Raw genomic sequence first — 22,544 nt, 5'->3', positions numbered from 1 at the left:
TGTGGCACTGGGTACTGTCTTCATCTAGCACTGCGTACTGTCTTCATGTGGCACTGGGTACTGTCTTCATGTGGCACTGGGTACTGTCCTCATATGGCACTGGGTACTGTCTTCATGTGGCACTGGGTACTGTCCTCATGTGGCACTGGGTACTGTCTTCATGTGGCACTGGGTACTGTCTTTATGTGGCACTGGGTACTGTCTTCATGTGGCACTGGGTACTGTCTTCATCTAGCACTGCGTACTGTCTTCATGTGGCACTGGGTACTGTCTTCATGTGGCACTGGGTACTGTCTTCATGTGGCACTGGGTACTGTCTTCGTGTGGCACTGGGTACTGTCTTTATGTGGCACTGGGTACTGTCTTCATGTGGCACTGGGTACTGTCTTTATGTGGCACTGGGTACTGTCTTTATGTGGCACTGGGTACTGTCTTCATGTGGCACTGGGTACTGTCTTCATGTGGCACTGGGTACTGCCCTCATGTGGCACTGGGTACTGTCTTCATGTGGCACTGGGTACTGTCTTCATGTGGCACTGGGTACTGTCTTCATGTGGTACTGGGTACTGTCTTCATGTGGCACTGGGTACTGTCCTCGCGTGGTACTGGGTACTGTCTTCATGTGGCACTGGGTACTGTCTTCATGTGGCACTGGGTACTGTCTTCATGTGGCACTGGGTACTGTCTTTATGTGGCACTGGGTACTGTCTTTATGTGGCACTGGGTACTGTCTTCATGTGGCACTGGGTACTGTCTTTATGTGGCACTGGGTACTGTCTTTATGTGGCACTGGGTACTGTCTTCATGTGGCACTGGGTACTGTCTTCATGTGGCACTGGGTACTGCCCTCATGTGGCACTGGGTACTGTCTTCATGTGGCACTGGGTACTGTCTTCATGTGGCACTGGGTACTGTCTTCATGTGGTACTGGGTACTGTCCTCATGTGGCACTGGGTACTGTCTTCATGTGGCACTGGGTACTGTCCTCATGTGGTACTAGGTACTGTCAGTCTCGCTCTTTTCGGAATTCGAGACCGCATAAAGTCCCGGAGTGGGAACCCTTGCGATCACGTTATAGAAAGTAAAGGCGTTATGGATAACATAAGGAAATTGCGCTTAAATTGTCACTAGACTTTTTATTAACTTGTTTTTTTAACGTGAACTCTACTTCATCTGCACTATTGATCGTTATGTGTGATAGGGGAACTTTATTCTTAATCTATAGTTTAAAAAATATAACGAGCAGCGTGGTGGTGTGCTCGAGAGGTAGAGTGCACGCAAGTTAGCCTGGTGTTTCGAATTGGGTTGCCATATTAAGGGTTCTATGAATATGCTGAGGGTTTGATTGATAAAAAATGAAGGCGTCTTATCGTTGTTTACTTACTAATCACAGTTCACAGTCATCTCAAAATAGCTGAACTCCTCTTCATCTAGGAATGGATTATCAGGTCTAGGAACAAGATTATTTTTATCTATTCCTCAACTGAAAGAAAAAAAACATTAGATACGTGAATGATTTTGTTATTATTGATTTTAAAATATCCGAATAAACGAGCTAAATTTAGACTGCGTAATTAAAGACGAGTGTCTATTTTTATGGAGGTCGCATGTTTGAACCCAGTCGCGAACAGGGGGAAAAATGTCCCGGCTGTGTGGACAGGGGGCTGTCGTGTTGTCCCAACCAGCGCAGGCCGGGGGACATCCTGTTTGGTCTGAGGACCCCCCCCCCCCCCCCAATGTTTGACCCGGCTCTCCACGGAGCATCCGTTCGACAACACCAAAGGGACGCTACTCCCACTTCATCCAGCGGTATGCGTCTAGACAGCGGTTAAAGCTGGATAGTGAATTATGACAACTCCATTTAACCTAGTTTAACGGGAAAAAATTACCTCCCCTCCCTCCCAAAGATACATTTTTTCGGAAGAATTATTTTTTGACTTCGGCTTTTATATTGACATTCCAAAGTCATTTTTTATTTTGTCCTTGTACCATACCTTGACTTTTTGTCTAGCGTGTGCTTTAAAGGGGAATTTTTTGTTTTGTTTCCTGGAGTTACTCCTCTTTGATATATTTTCACATAAACCAAATGCTCTCAACAATTGTACACAGGGCCTTCTAACACCCGAAGTCATTCTATACCAACACATGCTTTAAACTAATGTATGCGTTACATATTCGATACGGTAGTTAAATTCCTAATTTGACTTGAAAGAATTTAAGAATGTGCTTGTTGAAGTTAAAACATTTAATGTTAAAACCATGGAAGCATCCAAATGGCTTTGGTGGCTTGACCATCTTCTTCCACTCTGTCTGCCATCCTTTTTTTCTATGTCTAGACTTCAGTGTCTGTCTTCACATCAGCTGTCTGTCTGAGTCCGTGTCTGTCTTTTAGTTATTTTCTGTAGGGGTTTGGGTTGTACACATTACTGTGTGATAGACACGTGATCTCAGGACACGCGATCTCAGGACAAATGATCTCAGGACAAATGATATCAGGACAAATGATCTCAGGACAAATGATATCAGGACAAATGATCTCAGGACAAATGATCTCAGGACATATAATCTTAGGACAAATGATCCCAGGACAAATTATCTCAGGACAAATGATCTCAGGACAAATGATCTCAGGACAAATGATCTCAGGACAAATGATCCCAGGACAAAATCTCCCAGACAAAATATGCCGATGGCAAATTATCTCAAGACAAATGACATCATGGACAAAAGATCTCAAGACAAATCATCTCATCTCATATCCCAGACTAAAATATCACAAGAACAAATGATCTCAGGAAAAATGATCTCACGGACTAAATATCTCATTACAAAATATATAAGGACAAAGGATATATTAGACAAAGGATAGCATAGACATAAGATATCGTGAAAAAAAATACCTCAGACAAAATATCTTACTGCCAAATGCTTACCGAAGGATCCCTGTGTAAAAATATTTTTGCTTTATTTTAAATTTTGAGGTGCAGCTTTCAAAAGATCAGAAAAATACATTTGACGAATTAAAAGGTTTAAACCCATACCATTTTTTTTCCAGAGTTCAATTGTATTATTGATAGAATCAAACAACAGAACACGTTTTTAAAAAATGGGGTAAAAGGATTCACACCTCAACAGGCGGGCCTGCCTTGGCGCATGGGATCATACAGAATTAGTGGCGTAGAAAGGATCTGGGGCGTCTCAAGGCCGGCTGCTGTTTTCTCGTCTGATCCCATTTATGGACGGCCATCGCCAGCTGCCTTTTGAGTTGACCAAGTGCTGCGGTGGGTTAGACTGACCTCTGGCTAGTTTGGTCATCTGGACATGATCAGTGGAATAGCTCGCTTGTTCTAATACATGAATTTTTTTCTCTACTTGGTTGATGACTGTGTTTATATACACACATACATATATATATATATATATATATATATATATATATATATATATATATATATATATATATATATATATATATATAAAGATTTCTTAGAACTGTTTAGTCTGAAAGCCTACAAGACTAGCTTGCTAGCGTCAATCATCACATCCTTATTTACTTCCCAGTTGAATAAAATCCCAGCATCTGTCGTTAACAGCCGTGATATAAACAAACGTCTGTGATATAATCAAACAGCTGAGATATACTCAACAGCCGTTATGTAATCAAACAGCCGTGGTATAATTAAACAGCCGTAATATAATTACATAGCTCTGATATCCTCAAACAGCCATGATTTAGCTTACTCGAACAGCGTGGTATAATTAAACAGCCGTGATATAATCAAACAGCTGTGATATACTCAAACAGCCGCGATGTAATTAAACAGCCCGTGATATAAACAGCCGTGTGATAATCGACCTTCCGTGATATAATCACGGACGACAACTCATCTTCCCACTCCATTGTCGTCAAACACTTCCCGCAACTGGTCAATCAACAAAACAAACCTCTCTCAAACCTATTGTTATAGTCGGTTGTTTTTTTCCCCGGCTGTCGTGAATGAAAATGTCTATTTTTAGCCTCTACGCTTCCCTCGTCCCCAATTACTCCACCCACCACTCGATAAACGTCGTCCTGCTGTCTCATTAAACTCCCCTTCCCACCCCCTCCATCGCACGATAATGGCATTTACCTGGGGTGAAATATTTATGAATGAAATAAATTACTTTCATTTTCTTGTAAAGTAGGCCTATTTAACAAGGGGAGATTATGCTAATGGGTTGAAAGTGATGATTTTTTTTTTAACTCAGTGTTTGAAGCCGTTGGTGTGAAAAGTTCGTCGCTTCCTTTTTTCCTAACATTAGAGTGTGAAGTTCAATTTGGAGACGGCGGTTAACAGGGGGGAGGGGGGGGGTAGAGAAGAGGAGTCTGTTATTTCTCAAGAAGGCGGTATATCAAGGGAGGGTGGGTGAGGATTGATGGTCAACATGGGATGTCGTAAAGGTCGCCTGTTCCTGTGGTCACTGTATTATGGTCGGCGTTCTTGTGGCCGTCTGCACTGTGGCCATTCGTCTTGGTGTCATGAACAACAACATTACAGCCAGCTGGGCTTAGGGAATTCCCACATTTCAGCTGGCCATTTTGGTTTCTCTTTGTAATGCGGTGGCGTAGCTAGGGTCCAGGGCGAGCATATATTTCTCTTTATATATATCTATATCTACATCACTCTTTATATATATATATATATATATATATATATATATATATATATATATATATATATATATATATATATATACATATATTATAATTTTGTTCTTTGCATATTACGTCAATCAGAAAGATTAGTTGTAAAATGAAAATTTAGTTTTAAAATGATTAGTATTGAGTTTTTTAATTATCACTTGAGATTTTAGTAAAGAAATAAACACTTTTAATATTACACAACGGCGATAAAATCGAGTTTTTTTTTTACTCTAACCATGTCTTTCACAAATATACATACAGAGGCACAAGGCTCTAAATTATATATATATATATATATATATATATATATATATATATATATATATATATATATATATATATATATATATATATATATATATATATATATATATGTATATATATATTTATGTTTATGTGTATGATTATGTTTGTGTGTGTGTGTGTGCGTGTGTATCTGTCTGTCTGTCTGTCTGTCTGTCTGTCTGTCTGTCTGTCTGTCTGTCTGTTTGTCTGTCTGTCTGTCTGTCTGTCTGTCTGTGAAACAAAAAATAAAAGATTTCCCCATCTCGCCTCTGATCTAACCCTAACCATGTCCTACCTTTACCGTTCCAATAGTAATACTTAACCACATTATACCCTAACCTTACCCTACCGTTACAGTAATTAACCATACTGTCACATGCCCTAAATATCAGCCATCTCTGTTTACTTTTAGATGCAGCGTGTGACCAAAGACAAATGTTTGGAGATTATCAACAAATTTGAACCGACCCAGGAGGGCAGGAGGAAAGGTCAACTGGGCATTGATGGTGAGCTGGTTTTATTCGCTGCACATCAGCGTCTTAGATTTTTTACTTTGTTAAAAAAAATATCTTATCTTTTGAGCTTTAAAAATAATGGTTTAAATTGTATGGTAACTATACGACGGAGTTAAATGTATGAAGGGTGATAGAGAGCTTGTATGTTAGCCCGAAAGTCTCGAATTTGGATCTCGGTAACCGATGTCCTTGAGTCGACCCAGTTCTAATGGGTACCTGACTCACGTTAGGGAAAGCAACTGCTTCTAAGCATAGCGCTGACCTTCATATGCCGAGGCTAGAAACACGAACTACTTCATCTGCCCTATAGTCTGAAATAAGAAACCAATTTTAAGTGAATTTACTGGTCAACCAAGTGACGTATTACTAACGCCCATATATCATGGCTTACGCCAGTAGCTAACTGTAGAACAAACCCTTCAGCTACTGCCTAAAACCTATAGGAAATTCAAACCCAACCACCATCTTGGTAACTCTTACCCTATGTTAAATAAGTACAGCTTAGATCAAGCGCGTATAATAGTGTCTGGAGGTTCAATTCATATTTAATGAACTCTCCCCGTCTCACCCCCCCCCCCCCTTACCACCCCATGCTTGTCACCTCTCCCGTTTTGACAGTTAACCAATCATAACATGGTCACATGAACTGGCAGGTCGTTTTTTTTATTCATTTCATTTCACGCTAAACTACAGTTGACGCCTCTGTCAGCCTTTAAACATTTGACGCCTCTGACAGCATTTAAATTACTAATCGATTTTCGGCCACGCTGACTCAATATTGCTTTATCCTGAAGTACAATGTAGTTTTATTTGAATTACTGTTATTTTTTTTTTATTTGTACGACCATTCAACGATTATTGTTAGTTTAAAGGGGGGGGGGGGGGGGGAGGAGGCATTGTGATACATTTTTTCTCCAAACATCTTTTTAAGAGAAAATAACACACGTATAGCAAATGTATATACATTTAATTAATGAGTATTACTTTGATGCAGTATCGTTTTGTAGGCCTGTAGCCCTAGACGTAACTTGTGTGAAAACTTTCTTTAAACCAATGTCGATTTAGGATAATTTGTATTGGATGCTTCAACAGTCCACCCCCCCCCTCTACTCAATTCCTTTCTAAAATTATCAAGTAGTCAACTTGCTATTAGACAATACATAGTAATGAGCTCATTTAGAAACGTAATTAGCTGCAATGGATAAGAATGTAAAATAACACTCTGTAGATGAGACTGTAAGGTGGGCCCCTCAAGACAAATATTGTGACCGTAGGATAGACTCGCGTGAGAGGATTTGGTTTATTCAAAGTGAACAGAGCTAAGCAATAAGCCGGCTAAAGAAGAGAGCGGAGCAATGGATATTCTTTACCGTTGGCTTATTCACAATGGTGGCCGAGAAAAAAAAAGAAACAAACGTCTAGCCAGTGAAGTCACGTGATTTCTTGAGCTCTCGGTCACAATTTATTATTCCGTCTCAAGGTCGTGACAGCCAGTTTGACACCCCCTACCCCTACACACCCAGCCAGAACTGACAGTTTGACACCCCCCCCTTCCACACACACACACACACCCTCACCACATATACAGTATTGACACCTCTTTTAGAGAGTTCCTTGACTTAACAACTCAGTAGTTTTGAAAATGGTGAATCGTCCGCTGAAATAAGCTGAGTCGGCTGAATTAGAAAATTGGTCAGCATAAACAGTTGCACGAGGAAATACGTGTTCTAAAACATATCAACTTAATATAGACCATACACTGATACTCTATGTGCTGTATGTCCGCTTCATGGTTGTTTTAGTAGTTTGAAAACGGAGCTTCTTTCATGCATGTTTACTGTAACCGTGTTTTTTCTTTGTTGGGAAAAAAAATAATTTTAACTACGTTTTTTTTTGTTGTTTTTTTTTTAATTTTTTTCCTCATTGTTAGTCCGCTTTTAGTACTTCTGTTTCCATTTCCGTGCTAAAAATTTTAAAAGCCAAGCAGAATTTGAATACCCAGAATCAAGCGGTAAAATAAAACCACTGAATGAAAGGAACAGAACAGTCGTTGACGTTACTTCGACAGAGAAGAAAAAAAAAAAAAACGGAATGACGTCATCAAAAAGCGTGCAATCACCCACCGGATGCAATGATTTGCTAGAAAATTATACCAGACTGGCTTTACGCTGTTTAACTTGAATTGCTCTTTCATATTGAAATTGCCAATCTCGTTTTGCATTTTTATATTGCCATGTAGGCCTCTAGCTTTGGATTAATTGATTGATTTTTAAATATAGAAAGGATCGATCTCATTTTCAAATCAGAGATAAGAGATGCCCGGATTATTAAATCGCCATTCGAAAGCACGTTTGACCTGAATGTATTTAGAGATCTAGGGTTTTACAGTAGGGGACGGTTAAACTGTAGCCTTTAGCCAGAGCGTGTCATTTTAGGAGTAGAAGCATTTAGCCAGCTACACTATTGGCTATTTGAGAAGAATTTAGCCAGCTACACTATTGGCTATTTAAGGAGCATTTAGCCAGCTACACTATTGGCTATTTAAGGAGCATTTAGCCAGCTACACTATTGGCTATTTAAGGAGCATTTAGCCAGCTACACTATTGGCTATTTGAGAAGAATTTAGCCAGCTACACTATTGGCTATTTAAGGAGCATTTAGCCAGCTACACTATTGGCTATTTAAGGAGCATTTAGCCAGCTACACTATTGGCTATTTAAGGAGCATTTAGCCAGCTACACTATTGGCTATTTAAGGAGCATTTAGCCAGCTACACTATTGGCTATTTAAGGAGCATTTAGCCAGCTACACTATTGGCTATTTAAGGAGCATTTAGCCAGCTACACTATTGGCTATTTGAGGAGAATTTAGCCAGCTACACTATTGGCTATTTAAGGAGCATTTAGCCAGCCACAATATTGGCTATTTAAGGAGCATTTAGCCAGCTACAATATTGGCTATTTAAGGAGCATTTAGCCAGCTACACTATTGGCTATTTAAGGAGCATTTAGCCAGCTACACTATTGGCTATTTAAGGAGCATTTAGCCAGCCACAATATTGGCTATTTAAGGAGCATTTAGCCAGCTACACTATTGGCTATTTAAGGAGCATTTAGCCAGCTACACTATTGGCTATTTAAGGAGCATTTAGCCAGCTACACTATTGGCTATTTAAGGAGCATTTAGCCAGCTACACTATTGGCTATTTAAGGAGCATTTAGCCAGCTACACTATTGGCTATTTAAGGAGCATTTAGCCAGCTACACTATTGGCTATTTAAGGAGCATTTAGCCAGCTACAAGATTGACTATTTGAAGAGCATTTAGCCAGCTTCAAAATTGGTTACTTGAGGAACATTTAGCCAGCTACAATATTGGCTATTTAAGGAGCATTTAGCCAGCTACAATATTGGCTATTTGAGGAGCATTTAGCCAGCTACAATATTGGCTATTTGAGAATTTAGTTAGATTGCATAGATGAATAAAGATGGTATTGATGTGGTAAAGATAGTATACATGGAATACATTTTTTTAAAGATGGAATAAAGATGGTAAAGGTGAAATAAAGATGGTAGGTCTGTAGTTTAAATACAAATGTTATAAATGGAATAAAGATGGTAGGTCTACAGATTAAATACAAATGTTATAAATAGAATAAAGATGTTAGAGATTGAACAAATGGGATAAAGAATGTATAGATTTAATAAAGATTGTAGAGATGAAGTGAAAATGTTATTGATGAAATGAAGATTGTAGGGATGGAATAAAAATGTCAAGATGGATTAAAACTCGGATAACATTGCCATGATGAGATGAAATTGTATCCGCACGTTGTCACATGATGCAGTGATAGATGATGCTGCGGAGATTAGTTGGTCTAATTACCCCTCCTACATGGTGACACATCCTGCTACATGGTGACACGTCCTCCTACATTGTGACACATCCTCTCTGTTTCCCCTCCTACATGGTGACACACCCTCCTACATGGTGACACATCCTCCTACATGGTGACACATCCTACTGTTTCACCTCCTACATGGTGACACATCCTCTCTGTTTTCCCCTCCTTTATGGTGACACATCCTCTCTGTTTCCCCTCCTACATGGTGACACATCCTCTCTGTTTCCCCCTCCTACATGGTGACACATCCTCCTACATGGTGACACATCCTCTCTGTTTCCCCTCCTACATGGTGACACATCCTCTCTGTTTCCCCTTCTACATGGTGACACATCCTCCTACATGGTGACACATCCTCTCTGTTTCCCCCTCCTACATGGTGACACATCCTCTCTGTTTCCCCTCCTACATGGTGACACATCCTCCTACATGGTGACACATCATCTCTGTTTCCCCTCCTACATGGTGACACATCCTCCTACATGGTGACACATCCTCTCTGTTTCCTCTCCTACATGTTGACACATCCTCCTATATGGTGACACATCCTCCTGTTTCACCTCCTATATGGTGACACATCCTCCTGTTTCACCTCCTACATGGTGACACTTTCTCTCTGTTTCCCCTCCTACATGGTGACACACCCTCTCTGTTTCCCCTCCTACATGGTGACACATCCTCTCTGTTTCCCTTTCTACATGGTGACACATCCTCCTACATGGTGACACATCCTCCTACATGGTGACACATCCTCCTACATGGTGACACATCCTCTTTGTTTCACCTCCTACATGGTGACACTTTCTCTCTGTTTCCCCTCCTACATGGTGACACATCCTCTCTGTTTCCCCTCCTACATGGTGACACATCCTCCTACATGGTGACACATCCACCTACATGGTGACACATCATCTCTGTTTCCCCTCCTACATGGTGACACATCCACCTACATGGTGACACATCATCTCTGTTTCCCCTCCTACATGGTGACACATCCACCTACATGGTGACACATCATCTCTGTTTCCCCTCCTACATGGTGACACATCCTCTCTGTTTCCCCTCCTACATGGTGACACATCCTCCTACATGGTGACACATCCACCTACATGGTGACACATCCTCTCTGTTTCCCCTCCTACATGGTGACACATCCACCTACATGGTGACACATCATCTCTGTTTCCCCTCCTACATGGTGACACATCCTCCTACATGGTGACACATCCTCCTACATGGTGACACATCCTCTCTGTTTCCCCTCCTATATGGTGACACACCCTCTCTGTTTCCCCTCCTACATGGTGACACATCCTGTTCTGTTTCCCTACCCTCCTGGTGACACATACAGAATTATTTTAATGGAGTTAAACATTTTTAATTAAAGAAAATAATTTCTCCATCATTAAAAAAAAGTTTTCATGGCCATAATTTTACGCCTACATTTGCCTGTTTTTTTTTTAAATTGCTAAAATTACATGCCTCTATCTGATCTTGTTTTTAATGTCACGCTTTGCATCTGGATTCGTCTGATATTTTTTTATGTTCCATTGCCAGCACCTAGTGCAAAGGAGTAGAGTTCTTCTCTTTCTGTTTTCTTCTTCTCCGTTCTTAATTTGTAGTATTTGACGGGATTTCCTCCAACACAACACATCAACCTGTTGTTAGCCATATCGGCAGAATTAGATCCCATAGACTGTGACAGCCCAAGAACAATCCTTAAACAATCCCAGCTATTTTGTTGGTTTGATTGTAAAGTTTACAACCTCAAACTATCCCAGCTACTATTTTTTATTCTGTATTTATTTCCAATGTTCCAGATTGAATTTATCTTATTTTTATTGAGATTTACAGGATTTGCATCTAATTATATCTTATATCTTGTTTTAATTGTTAGATTTAAAACTAAATCCATCTGATAAATTTTTTTTTTCCTTTTTTAAATTTGATATCCAATTAAATGGAACAGATAATTTTTTTACTTCCAGACTTTACCATTAAATCCCATCTGATGTATTTCTATCTTTTTAAAATTTGACCTCCAATTAAATTCAACGGAAACTTTTGTATTTTTCTGAATTTTCTACTAAATCTATGAGATTGTTAATATTGTTTATATTGTCTGGTTTCACAGCCTACCTTTTGTCTAATGAATGTGATTTTATATTGCCAGGTTTCACAGCCTACCTTTTGTCTAATGAATGTGATTTTATATTGCCAGGTTTCACAGCCTACCTTTTGTCTAATGAATGTGATTTTATATTGCCAGGTTTCACAGCCTACCTTTTGTCTAATGAATGTGATTTTATATTGCCAGGTTTTATGACCTCTCTAATGTGATTTTATATTGCCAGGTTTTATGACCTATCTAATGTGATTTTATATTGCCAGGTTTTACCTTTTGTCTGATGAATGTGATTTTATATTGCCAGGTTTCACATTTTGTCTGATGAATGTGATTTTATATTGCCAGGTTTTATCATCTCTCTAATGTCATTTTATATTGCCAGGTTTCACAGCCTACCTTTTGTCTGATGAGTGTGACCTGTTTGACCCAGAACACATCTCAGTTTGCCAGGACATGACACACCCCCTCAGTCACTATTTTATTGCCAGCTCACATAACACGTAAGTTAATGTCATATTGTCAGATTATAATGTTGTCATATTGTCAGATTGTAAAGTTGGCGTATTGTTAGATTATAATGTTGTCGTATTGTCATGTTGTAATGTTGTTGTATTATCAGATTATAATGTTGTTGTATTGTCAGATTATAATGTTGTTGTATTGTCAGATTATAATGTTGTCGTTTGTCAGATTTTGATGTTGTCGTATTGTCAAATTGTTGTATTGTCAGATTATAATGTTGTTGTATTGTCAGATTATAATGTTGTCGTTTGTCAGATTTTGATGTTGTTGTATTGTCAGATTATAATGTTGTCGTATTGTCAGATTATAATGTTGTCGTTTGTCAGGTTTTGATGTTGTCGTTTGTCAGATTTTGATGTTGTCGTATTGTCAAATTGTTGTGTTGTCAAATCAATCCCTATGTGACACACCCCCTCCATCCCTACTTTAATGCCAGGTGACATAGTACACAAGTATTGTCCCATCAACCACATAACACCCATGCAGGGTTAAGATTTAGTGTTGGGCCAGACATATATAGATTTTAATGAGGATAGCCTCCCCTGAAGGGAGCATTTACCTCCCCTATTTTTTGTTTTGTTTTTTCTGGAATTGTGTCAGGCTAGACTCTCCTGTCTATCAGTAATAAACTCCCCTAAGCTTGTCGGTTTGTTTGTGTATGTCAGTCAGAGGCGTATCCAGGTTTTCGTTGTAGGGGGAGCGAAATGAGCAAAAAAAGGCGCCGAATATTTAACACGTTCTAACACGTGTATTATATACATTTATATATATATATATATATATATATATATATATATATATATATATATATATATATATATATATATATATATATATATATATATATATATATATATATATATATATATATATATATATATATATATATATATATATATATATAATTACTAGCTGTATGTCATTACTTCGCTATGATGTAAAATAAATTGTATGTAGCACTTGAAGAAATAAGAAAAAACACACAATGTAGGCCGACAAAACAAAAAATGTATCAATGTAAACAATATATATATATATATATATATATATATATATATATATATATATATATATATATATATATATATATATATATATATATATATACAACCAAAATCAATAAACGCAACACAATCTGTTTTGTAATTCTTGTAAAAAAAAATTTTACATAATAATTCCTGGGACATTAATTAAGACAAGCGAAATAGGGGACATAATCACGCTCTTAATATAAATATTTATATATTTATATATTTAATTATAAATGTCAAAACAAATCAATAATTACTTTAAAATGTAATATAATTGTTTAACTGTATTCGTGTTTTCAATTTCTGTTTTATCTGTAATCAGAATTAAATATATCGTCATCATAAATGCTAAAGTATTACAGCATAATGAAAGTTTTTTAAATCAGAGTTGGTATAAAAACACGCTTTGAAAATTATAGAATAACAACCAGAATAATAGCTTACATTTAACTAAATTTTCGGTCTTTTAGTTCAGATCAAAGATCTTCTAATTAACTACTGCTTTTATGTGTTTTTTAAAGATCATTTTTTTAACATAGTGATCAGGTATGGGTTAGATCACTGTATTGATCACACACCTTTTTACTGGTAATTGCAAAAACAATATTCACAGAGTTTTACCTGATTCAAAATCTATGATTCTTGCGGCATGGTACTTTGGTACATCGTTACACGTTTTCCCAAATGTACTTAACAGATCAGTTCACGGTGGGTTGGGGGGGGGGGGGGGGGAGGGGGTTCAACTTCATTCACCACTGTCCGGTCACTTTAGGTCAATTATCCAACCCAGTGTATACCTAGGTGTGACATTAATGTCGCTCTACACAATTGTGGTGGTGAAGTGTGTGTGAGTGTGTGTGGTGAACAGAGTGAACATAGCGTCAGTTTTTAGATGACTGTTCTAAACATACATATTCAATTACTCATATATACTGATTCAGAAATAGATTTAAATAAGTAGCAGTGGTATTATGACACTATTTTTTTTACAGCTGTTTCATATAATTTGTAATCGTAATCACTATCGCCCAAACTGTCATAATACTACTACTTCATCGTGACGACGTTGTTGACCTTGTCAAAATGTCCCCACCACTACGCAGTTTGCCCATAAGTAAATTTAAATAGAGATGCCACATCAGTTGTATTTGTGTCTGTATTGTAATTTTTTTTTAAATTAATTACACGATCAAAACTGTATATATAAAGTAATTATGTGTGAAGATTTATGTATAATATTTTCTAGATCAATTATTCTTAAGCAAATACATTATGCAGTTGCCTTAAACTTAACACCCCTCTTGCCAAATGGTACTACACGTAAAGGTTTTTAAAAATTGCAATGCATCGTAATGGTTATTTTTAGAATGACAAACTTGATACAGCTGTTAATACGTGTTGTAAACGTAGACGCTACTAGAATAGTACAATTCTGCTTAATTGCTGCATGAAAAGAAATCTTGTGATTTACATAGATGTGCCGACCAAAAATAATTATTTAACAAAAATCATTGTTTAAAACTTTGAGTTTAAAAAGTTTTCAAAAAGGCGCCACTTTGCTGCAAATGGCCAGAGGGGGAGCGGCCGCTCCCCCTGCTCCCCCCCTGCGTACGCTACTGATGTCAGTACACAAAATCTGAGGTTGATACACCTGGTACGTACAGGGAAACACTGTCTAAATCTAACATTGGAATGGTGCCACAGCTGATTGTACCATACAGTGAGATCATTTAAAATACACAGTCATCTTCAATTACCTGGATAATTTAAAAATTTAATTTAAATTTAAAATAAAACAAAAACCTTATGTTTAAATAAAACTAAGATGAATTTAATATTCAGAAGTGAAAAAAAATATATAATAATAGAATAGAATAAAAAACCAAAAAAATGAAAATCTGTTTAAATCAATCTATATAAAACTGAGTTATACAAAACGAATAAGAAAATCCTCATCTTACATTTGATCGTGTCAGAGGGGCATTGGCATTAGATAATTTTTTTTAAAGTTTTAATTTAGTCGAGTATTGAATGACACGCTAGGTTTAATTTGTATTCAAATAACAGGGGAAAAAAAGGTTGAACCAATCCTCAAGTGTGTAGATGGATGGATTTAGATTCTCAGGTTTTTAGCATTGATGTATATTCGGTTGTTTATGGAAAATCAATGAAAGAAGAAAATATGTTTTTTTTAGAATAAAATGAGGGCTTTGAGTTAAGTTACAATAATAGTTTGTTGTACAAAGCAGGAATAATCGTAGCAGATATCTGTGATATATTAAAATAATACTGTGGTAACTTGTTAATTAATTGGCTAATGTAATGCATAATGTGACGAGCAACATATTACTTCATTCTAAAGTTCATAGTTTTTTCTTCACCCGCCCCTACACCCCCCTCCTCCATATTATCCCCTGTCAAAACCCCTCCCACCTAAAAATACCTGATATTTCTAATTGGCTCTATACCTCTTGGCACAGAGAGAGTTAGCATTAAGGTCAGAGAAAGATTTACTGACTGGGTTTGTGACTAATTAAGTTTAGAGGTGTGGTTAAGGTTTATGTTATGGAGAGGGATAGGGATAAATCTAATAATTAGTTATATATTAATGTACTTACAAGTTAGCTTGTGTGTTTATTAATTATATGGAATAATATTTTGATGATGATGATTTACATCAAAATGTGTGAGAGTTTCAAAAATTTGTGGATGTATTGATGTCTTTAATCAGATAAGAGCCTATTCATTGTACCTTAAGACTTACTAAAAAATTAATTTTGAAATTTTGATAACTGTTTCTATATTTATTTTATCATAAAGCCTAGATAAAAATACATTTATTGATTTGATGTTTGTTTCAGTAATTTAGTATAACTTTAGGATCTACATAGAAAATAAGTTAAGAAATTTGATGTCTGTTTTGGGGTCATCCATCCATAAATGACGTCACGCTTTTTTAAATGATTTTTACCTCCCCCCTCCCCTCCGTCACACGTCGTCACAATAAGCCAGACCCCCCCCCCCCCTAAAATGACGTCACAGCACCTAGATAAAAAACAACACAAAAGGTATTTAGTGTTTAAGGTATTTAGTATAACACAGCACCTAGATAAAAAACAACACATAAATACTGATGTATGTATAACACAGCACCTAGATTAAAAAACAACACATAAATACTGATGTATGTTTCAGGTATTTAGTATAACACAGCACCTAGATAAAAAACAACACATAAATACTGATGTATGTTTCAGGTATTTAGTATAACACAGAACCTAGATAAAAAACAACAAATATAATATACTGATGTATGTATAACACAGCACCTAGATAAAAAACAACACATAAATACTGATGTATGTATAACACAGAACCTAGATAAAAAAAACAACACATAGATCTAAATACTGATGTATGTTTCAGGTATTTAGTATAACACAGCACCTAGATAAAAAACAACAAATAAATACTGATGTCTGTTTCAGGTATTTAGTATAACACAGCACCTAGATAAAAAACAACAAATAAATACTGATGTATGTTTCAGGTATTTATTAGAAGATCAGCTCAAAGGGCCATCGAGTGTGGAGGGCTACATTAGAGCCCTCAAAAAAGGTTGTCGTTGTATAGACTGTAAGTAAAGCTCTTGTTCATACATTAGTCTGTCAAGATGGCTCGATTGACAGCTGTCAAATTGTGTCAAATTATTCTAGTTCATACATTAGTCTGTCAAGATTGCTAGATTGACAGCTGTCAAATTGTGTCAAATTATTCTAGTTCATACATTAGTCTGTCAAGATTGCTAGATTGACAGCTGTCAAATAGTGTCAAATTATTCTAGTTCATACATTAGTCTGTCAAGATTGCTAGATTGACAGCTGTCAAATTGTGTCAAATTATTCTAGTTCATACATTAGTCTGTCAAGATTGCTAGATTGACAGCTGTCAAATTGTGTCAAATTATTCTAGTTCATACATTAGTCTGTCTAGATGGCTAGATTGACAGCTGTCAAATAGTGTCAAATTATTCTAGTTCATACATTAGTCTGTCAAGATTGCTAGATTGACAGCTGTCAAATTGTATCAAATTATTCTAGTTCATATATTTGTCGATCAAGATGGCTAGATTGACAGCTGTCAAATTGTGTCAAATCAAAATACTTGAATACGACGATTTCTTACTATAATTAATTCAAACGAAGCTTAAGTTCTGCCTGTTGTAATGGTTTGCTAATGACCTGTTACTAAAATGAGCATAACTCTTGTTTTAATTTTACAGTGGACTGTTGGGACGGTCCTAACGATGAACCAATAATTTATCATGGCCACACCCTCACTTCCAAGATCTCGTTTAAATCAGTGATAGAAGCCATCAATGAGCATGCCTTCTCAGCTTCAGAGTAAGCCTTTTGTTTCATTGTAGATATTTCTCATATATTTTAACTTATTTGCCATTTCATTGTTGTTATTTGTCATTTTATTGTTGTTTTTTGTCATTTCATTGCAGTTATTTGTCATTTCATTTTAGTTATTTGCTTTTAATTTCATTATAGTTACTTGTCATTTCATGCTTGTCATTTGTCTGTCATTTCATTGAAGATCTTGTCATTTGTCATTTCATTGCTTGTTATTTCAGTACAATCATTTTTCTGTAATTTCATGATAGTTTTTAGTCAATTTAAAATTCATAGTTATTTGTTTCCATATACATAGGGTTTATATTTTTATTTTGAAATTAGTATTTTATATTATAAAAAACATGTAGCAAAATAAACAATTCAAAAGTAATATACACAAACGCTGTAGCATTATGTTCAGTTTCCATTTTGGTTGTTTCAGAAATTCAGTTTTATTTAAGCTGTTTTCTTAATAAAATAAACTTGATGAAAATTGTTTTATATATTTATTAAAAGGAAAATTATTAAATTTTATTTAACTTTTCATAAGGTTTCTATTTACTTTGTCATTATCAAAATTAAAATCAACATGTTTACTAATTAACCTTTGGTTGGATTAAGCACCTGAGACACTTGATGTCTTGATTAAAAATTCTAATTAGTTTTCACACACCAAACTAATTACATCTAGTTTCCCCCACACTACACAAATTCTATCTAGTTTTTCTACTCTACACAAATTCTATCTAGTTTTTCTACTCTACACAAATTCTATCTAGTTTTTCTACGCTGCACAAATTCTCTTTAGTTTTTCTACACTGCACAAATTCTATCTAGTTTTTCTGCACTAGACATATTCAATCTAACTGCAGGAAATGATAAGATGCCAAATCATTTTTAATCAGAGATTGATGAAACTGAAATGATGGCATTCCTTATCTCCCTTGAAATGATGACATTCCTTATCTCCCTTCCCTGCCTATTCTATCGTATTATCATTTGATTAAAGAAGCTTATTTTTCTCCTTTTTTGGGAAAAAAAATATTCTTAATTCTGTTTTATGTATCTCTACTATATCTATATAGAGTATAAGATTTAAGTTTTTTTTAAAAGATAAGTGAAATAGAGATTTCTTTGTGTTATTTCTGTTGTTTCTCTAATGTAAAGGTAATTTTGTTAAACTGATAAAGCTATAAGGATAGTTGGGCCTCACCATATATAGGGCTGAAGAAGTAGAGGTCATTTGTTTATTTACCATGGTCTATATGAAGAGTTAGTGTAGTCAGCACTTTGCGCAGCCGCTTTTAGTTGTTTCCCTATCATGAGTCAGTGCCCATCAGAGCTGGATTGATTCAGGGAGGTCCTATAGAATTGAGATCTGAACTCGAGACCTTAAAGTTAGCAGTCGCGTGCTCTTCCACCCAGCCACATCGTCCCACAAACAAAGAGCTAAGTGGTTCAAAAATGGGGATTGGAAGATGGGGTGAATTGGTGGCAGCGTTTCTATCAGACATCTCTATAAGGAGGGGTGGCCCTTCTCTCTATTCTCCCCCCTCCCCCCTTCCACCCCCATTGAAATATGTCAAAAATAAACCCTGAAACTAATTTTGACTGAATTGTTTGCTACTCCTTATAATCTGAATTCTTCATGAATACATTACAAAGAAAATGAACAATTTTAAAATGAATTTAAGTTGATAGTTGTGTGCCAACAGTAAATGGTGTGGGGGGGGGGGGGGGTAAACTGAGTCTTGGAGATAAGATTGACAGTCCACCTGCCTCATAGATATGTTGGATTTCACTTTTTATACGTACAGGAATAAAGACTGAAGGAGCTATAGAACACACCAGAAAATAACTCGCTCCAAACGTTCCAGTTTTTCTTTTGTTCCTCGCCTTTTTATTAAATTTTTAACTTTGTTTTTAACACACTTTTTAAACTAAATAAGAAATTAGGTGTAAGGGTTGGATAGCTGGATAGGATTTTTGAAGCTCAAGTGTGTTAAACTGTACATCATGAAAATAATTTAAGCATATTCTAATGTGTATCTATATATTGGACTTCGGATATTTTAATAGAAAGAGGTCTGTAGCTTTTCATTTGATTTGCGCAAGCCTCCGAAGAGAATTTCTTTATTAATCACAAATATGAATATGGAAAAATAGTAAATAAAAAAGCAGTGAAAGAGAATGAGGATCTCACTGGGAGGAGGGGTGATGGCCAGAATTAGAATAGTCTGATTATTTGATCTCTACTTTATCACATAGGGACAGGAAGCCAAAGTAATCCCACCCCAGGAAAATGGACCAATGGAAATAGACTGCTTCACGGCCTATCAGTGCCGTAGACAATTAGCTGGGCTTGACTGACAGGAAAAAAAAGAAAGCAATTTTTCTCTTAGATCTTTGGGGAGAGAGAAGGAAGGTTGGGTGAGAGGAAGGGTGGGTGGGTGGGTATATTGTGCAAGAATAAAGACGTGGTAATTGAGTGTGCATTTTCTTTTCACTGTTGGTTTTTTTTTTTAAACTATCCTTGGAAAGTTATTGTTTGTTGTATATTTAACTAAAAGACGACAAAGGTACTTTCCTCAATTACATTAATTACGAAAACAATCTTTCCTCAATAACATTAATTATGTTAACAACCTAAAGAAGAAACTATAACAGTTTTAATCTAATTTGTGTTATAAAACTAAAGTATTACAGTTTTATAATCTATTAAGATTACAGAAAGTTGACACAATAAAAAATATAACCCAACTAGTCAGTTGCCATCCATCTTATTGACACAAGCACCTCCGACCCACTTGTAATGTCCATCTCAATAGCTAGACCATTTGTTTGGTGTGACCACTATTTCATGGATTAACTTTTAAATCTGTGCTTTAGATTAGTAAACATGTCTGAATGTTTGAAACTTTGTATGTAGATCTAGATCTATGTTTAAAATAAATAGTAGTATCCAATTGTGAATGTTTGAAACTTTTTGTGTGTGTGCCTATAGATCTATGTTTAAAATAAATAATAGTGTCCAATTGTGAATGTTTGAAACTTTGTATGAGTGTGTCTGTAGATCTATGTTTAAATAATAGTGTCCATGTCTGAATGTTTAAAACTTTTTATGTGTTTGCCTGTAGAATATAGATCTATGTTTAAATAATAGTGTCCAGATGTCTTAATGTTTGAAACTTTTTATGTATGCTCCTGTAGATCTATGTTTAAATAATAGTATCCAGATGTCTTAATGTTTGAAACTTTTTATGTATGCTCCTGTAGATAAAACGTTTATTCTGACCCCTGTATTTACCTGATGTGAAGAATTATTTTCTAGGTTTTATCCAATTACTGCCCTTGAGTTGGTTTTATCCAATTATTGCCCTTGACAGAATGTCCACGATTAAAACTCAGTGGATTCTGTTTGACATGAAAAATGTTCTTATTGTGTTCTAATTTAAAATTATTTCTTTGGTAGCTGTAGTTCATAATTGTAAACAGAATAGTTAAGAGCAATCTGATTTCTTATTTACCTTTTCTGATCCCAGTGTATTCCAGTGTTGGGTATTTGCTTTGTATTTCGTGTTATGTATTATTTACACAGAATTTTTTTTAAAGCAGTGAAGTAATGGAGCTATGTAGTTTGAGCCATATGTTTGAATTATAAGAAAGTATATTATTTTTTGTTAAATAAGATCTCCCCAGCAGGAAACTAACTTAACATCAAAGAAAATCAGCTTCTGATCTTCTGAACTTTTTATCAAGTTTTCAAACAATGAAGTGGTAATTACATCCTGTTGTCAAGAGACTTAAAAAGAAAATATATCAGCAACTTTTGTATAAGTTTTATGTTGTTACCTGTTTGAAGGGATCTTTGAATCTTTCTTATTTTGTTCTATTTATTGTTTAAAGCTTTTCTTCTTCAAACTCCATATGTTAGGATGTGCAATATTTTGGGTGGGTCTTGATGTTAATAATATTAAATCACATTTCTTCTTCATTTGATGGACTTGTTTTTTTAATTGTAAAATTATGTTTATTGTTTTAAATATTTTCCTTCCTTAAAGTCTTCTGATAGTCTATATAATTTGTGTTTTGTTTTGTGATATTTATAATTTTTAATACTTCCCTCATTTAGAGTAATCATGTAATGATATATTTGTCCACTGATTTTGTATATTATTTGATATATGCTTCTCCTACAGATACCCAATGTAATGCTAAGTTTATCTACTGATGTAATTAATTGGATACATCTCCATCTACATATATCGTGTGTGATATATTTATCTACTGATGTATATAACTGGATACATGTCTATCTACATATATCGTGTGTGATATATTTATCTACTGATGTATATAATTCGATACACTCTCCTTCTGCAGATATTGTGTGTGATATATTTATCTACAGGTGTATATAATTTGATACACTCTCCTTCTGCAGATATTGTGTGTGACATGTTTATCTACTGATATATATTATTAGATACACTTTCCTTTTACAGATACCCTGTGATACTTTCCCTCGAAAACCACTGCAATATCAAGCAGCAACAAGCAATAGCCCACTACATGAAGTCCATATTTGGCGACAAACTCTACACAGACAACGTCGACCTCAACAGGACCACACTTCCCTCCCCTGAGTTTTTCAAGGGGAAAATTCTGATAAAAGTACTTCAGGAAACTGTTAGGACTTCTTCTATCTATATAAAAAAAAACCACCTAGTTTCATTTTAACAGTAGCAAATTTAGGGTAGATAACTGAGGTTCTCTGGTTTTAAAGTTGATAAAAACTCCATTATTTTGTGGAATGTAACTAAAATTGGGACTTAAAACTAAGCAATAAGCAGTAATCTATAACATTTTCTGTACTAAGCATTGCTAATACAATGTCCAGCTACAGAACAATTTATAGACAAATTTTCTTAATTTAAAAAAAAAAAATTAAATGCCACCCCTGATCTAATAAATTTTGTTATGAAGCACTTTTTACTGTCTATTGAAAAATTAAATTAACTGATAGTACCATGAAATTGTCTTTAAAACATATATATATATATATATATATATATA

At 35.7% G+C, this 22,544-nt stretch overlaps 1 protein-coding gene across 1 annotated transcript in view; it reads left to right on the top strand.

The window, feature by feature from the left end:
* Nucleotides 1–22,544, top strand: part of LOC131928797 (inactive phospholipase C-like protein 2) — a 98,883-nt gene that overhangs the window by 63,181 nt on the left and 13,158 nt on the right. The window contains exons 7-11 of the mRNA XM_059284925.1: nt 5,382–5,475; nt 11,898–12,015; nt 16,619–16,704; nt 17,351–17,471; nt 21,974–22,142. Coding sequence (XP_059140908.1) covers nt 5,382–5,475; nt 11,898–12,015; nt 16,619–16,704; nt 17,351–17,471; nt 21,974–22,142 — 588 coding nt within the window. The remainder of the gene's footprint in view (nt 1–5,381; nt 5,476–11,897; nt 12,016–16,618; nt 16,705–17,350; nt 17,472–21,973; nt 22,143–22,544) is intronic.

Source organism: Physella acuta, unplaced genomic scaffold (genome assembly GCF_028476545.2).
Source record: "Physella acuta isolate Inbredline_101_S28 unplaced genomic scaffold, ASM2847654v3 ptg001550l, whole genome shotgun sequence".
Lineage (NCBI taxonomy): Eukaryota > Metazoa > Mollusca > Gastropoda > Physidae > Physella > Physella acuta.
Note: the sequence above shows the minus strand (reverse complement) of the source record. Positions and strands in the feature narration are given on the sequence as shown.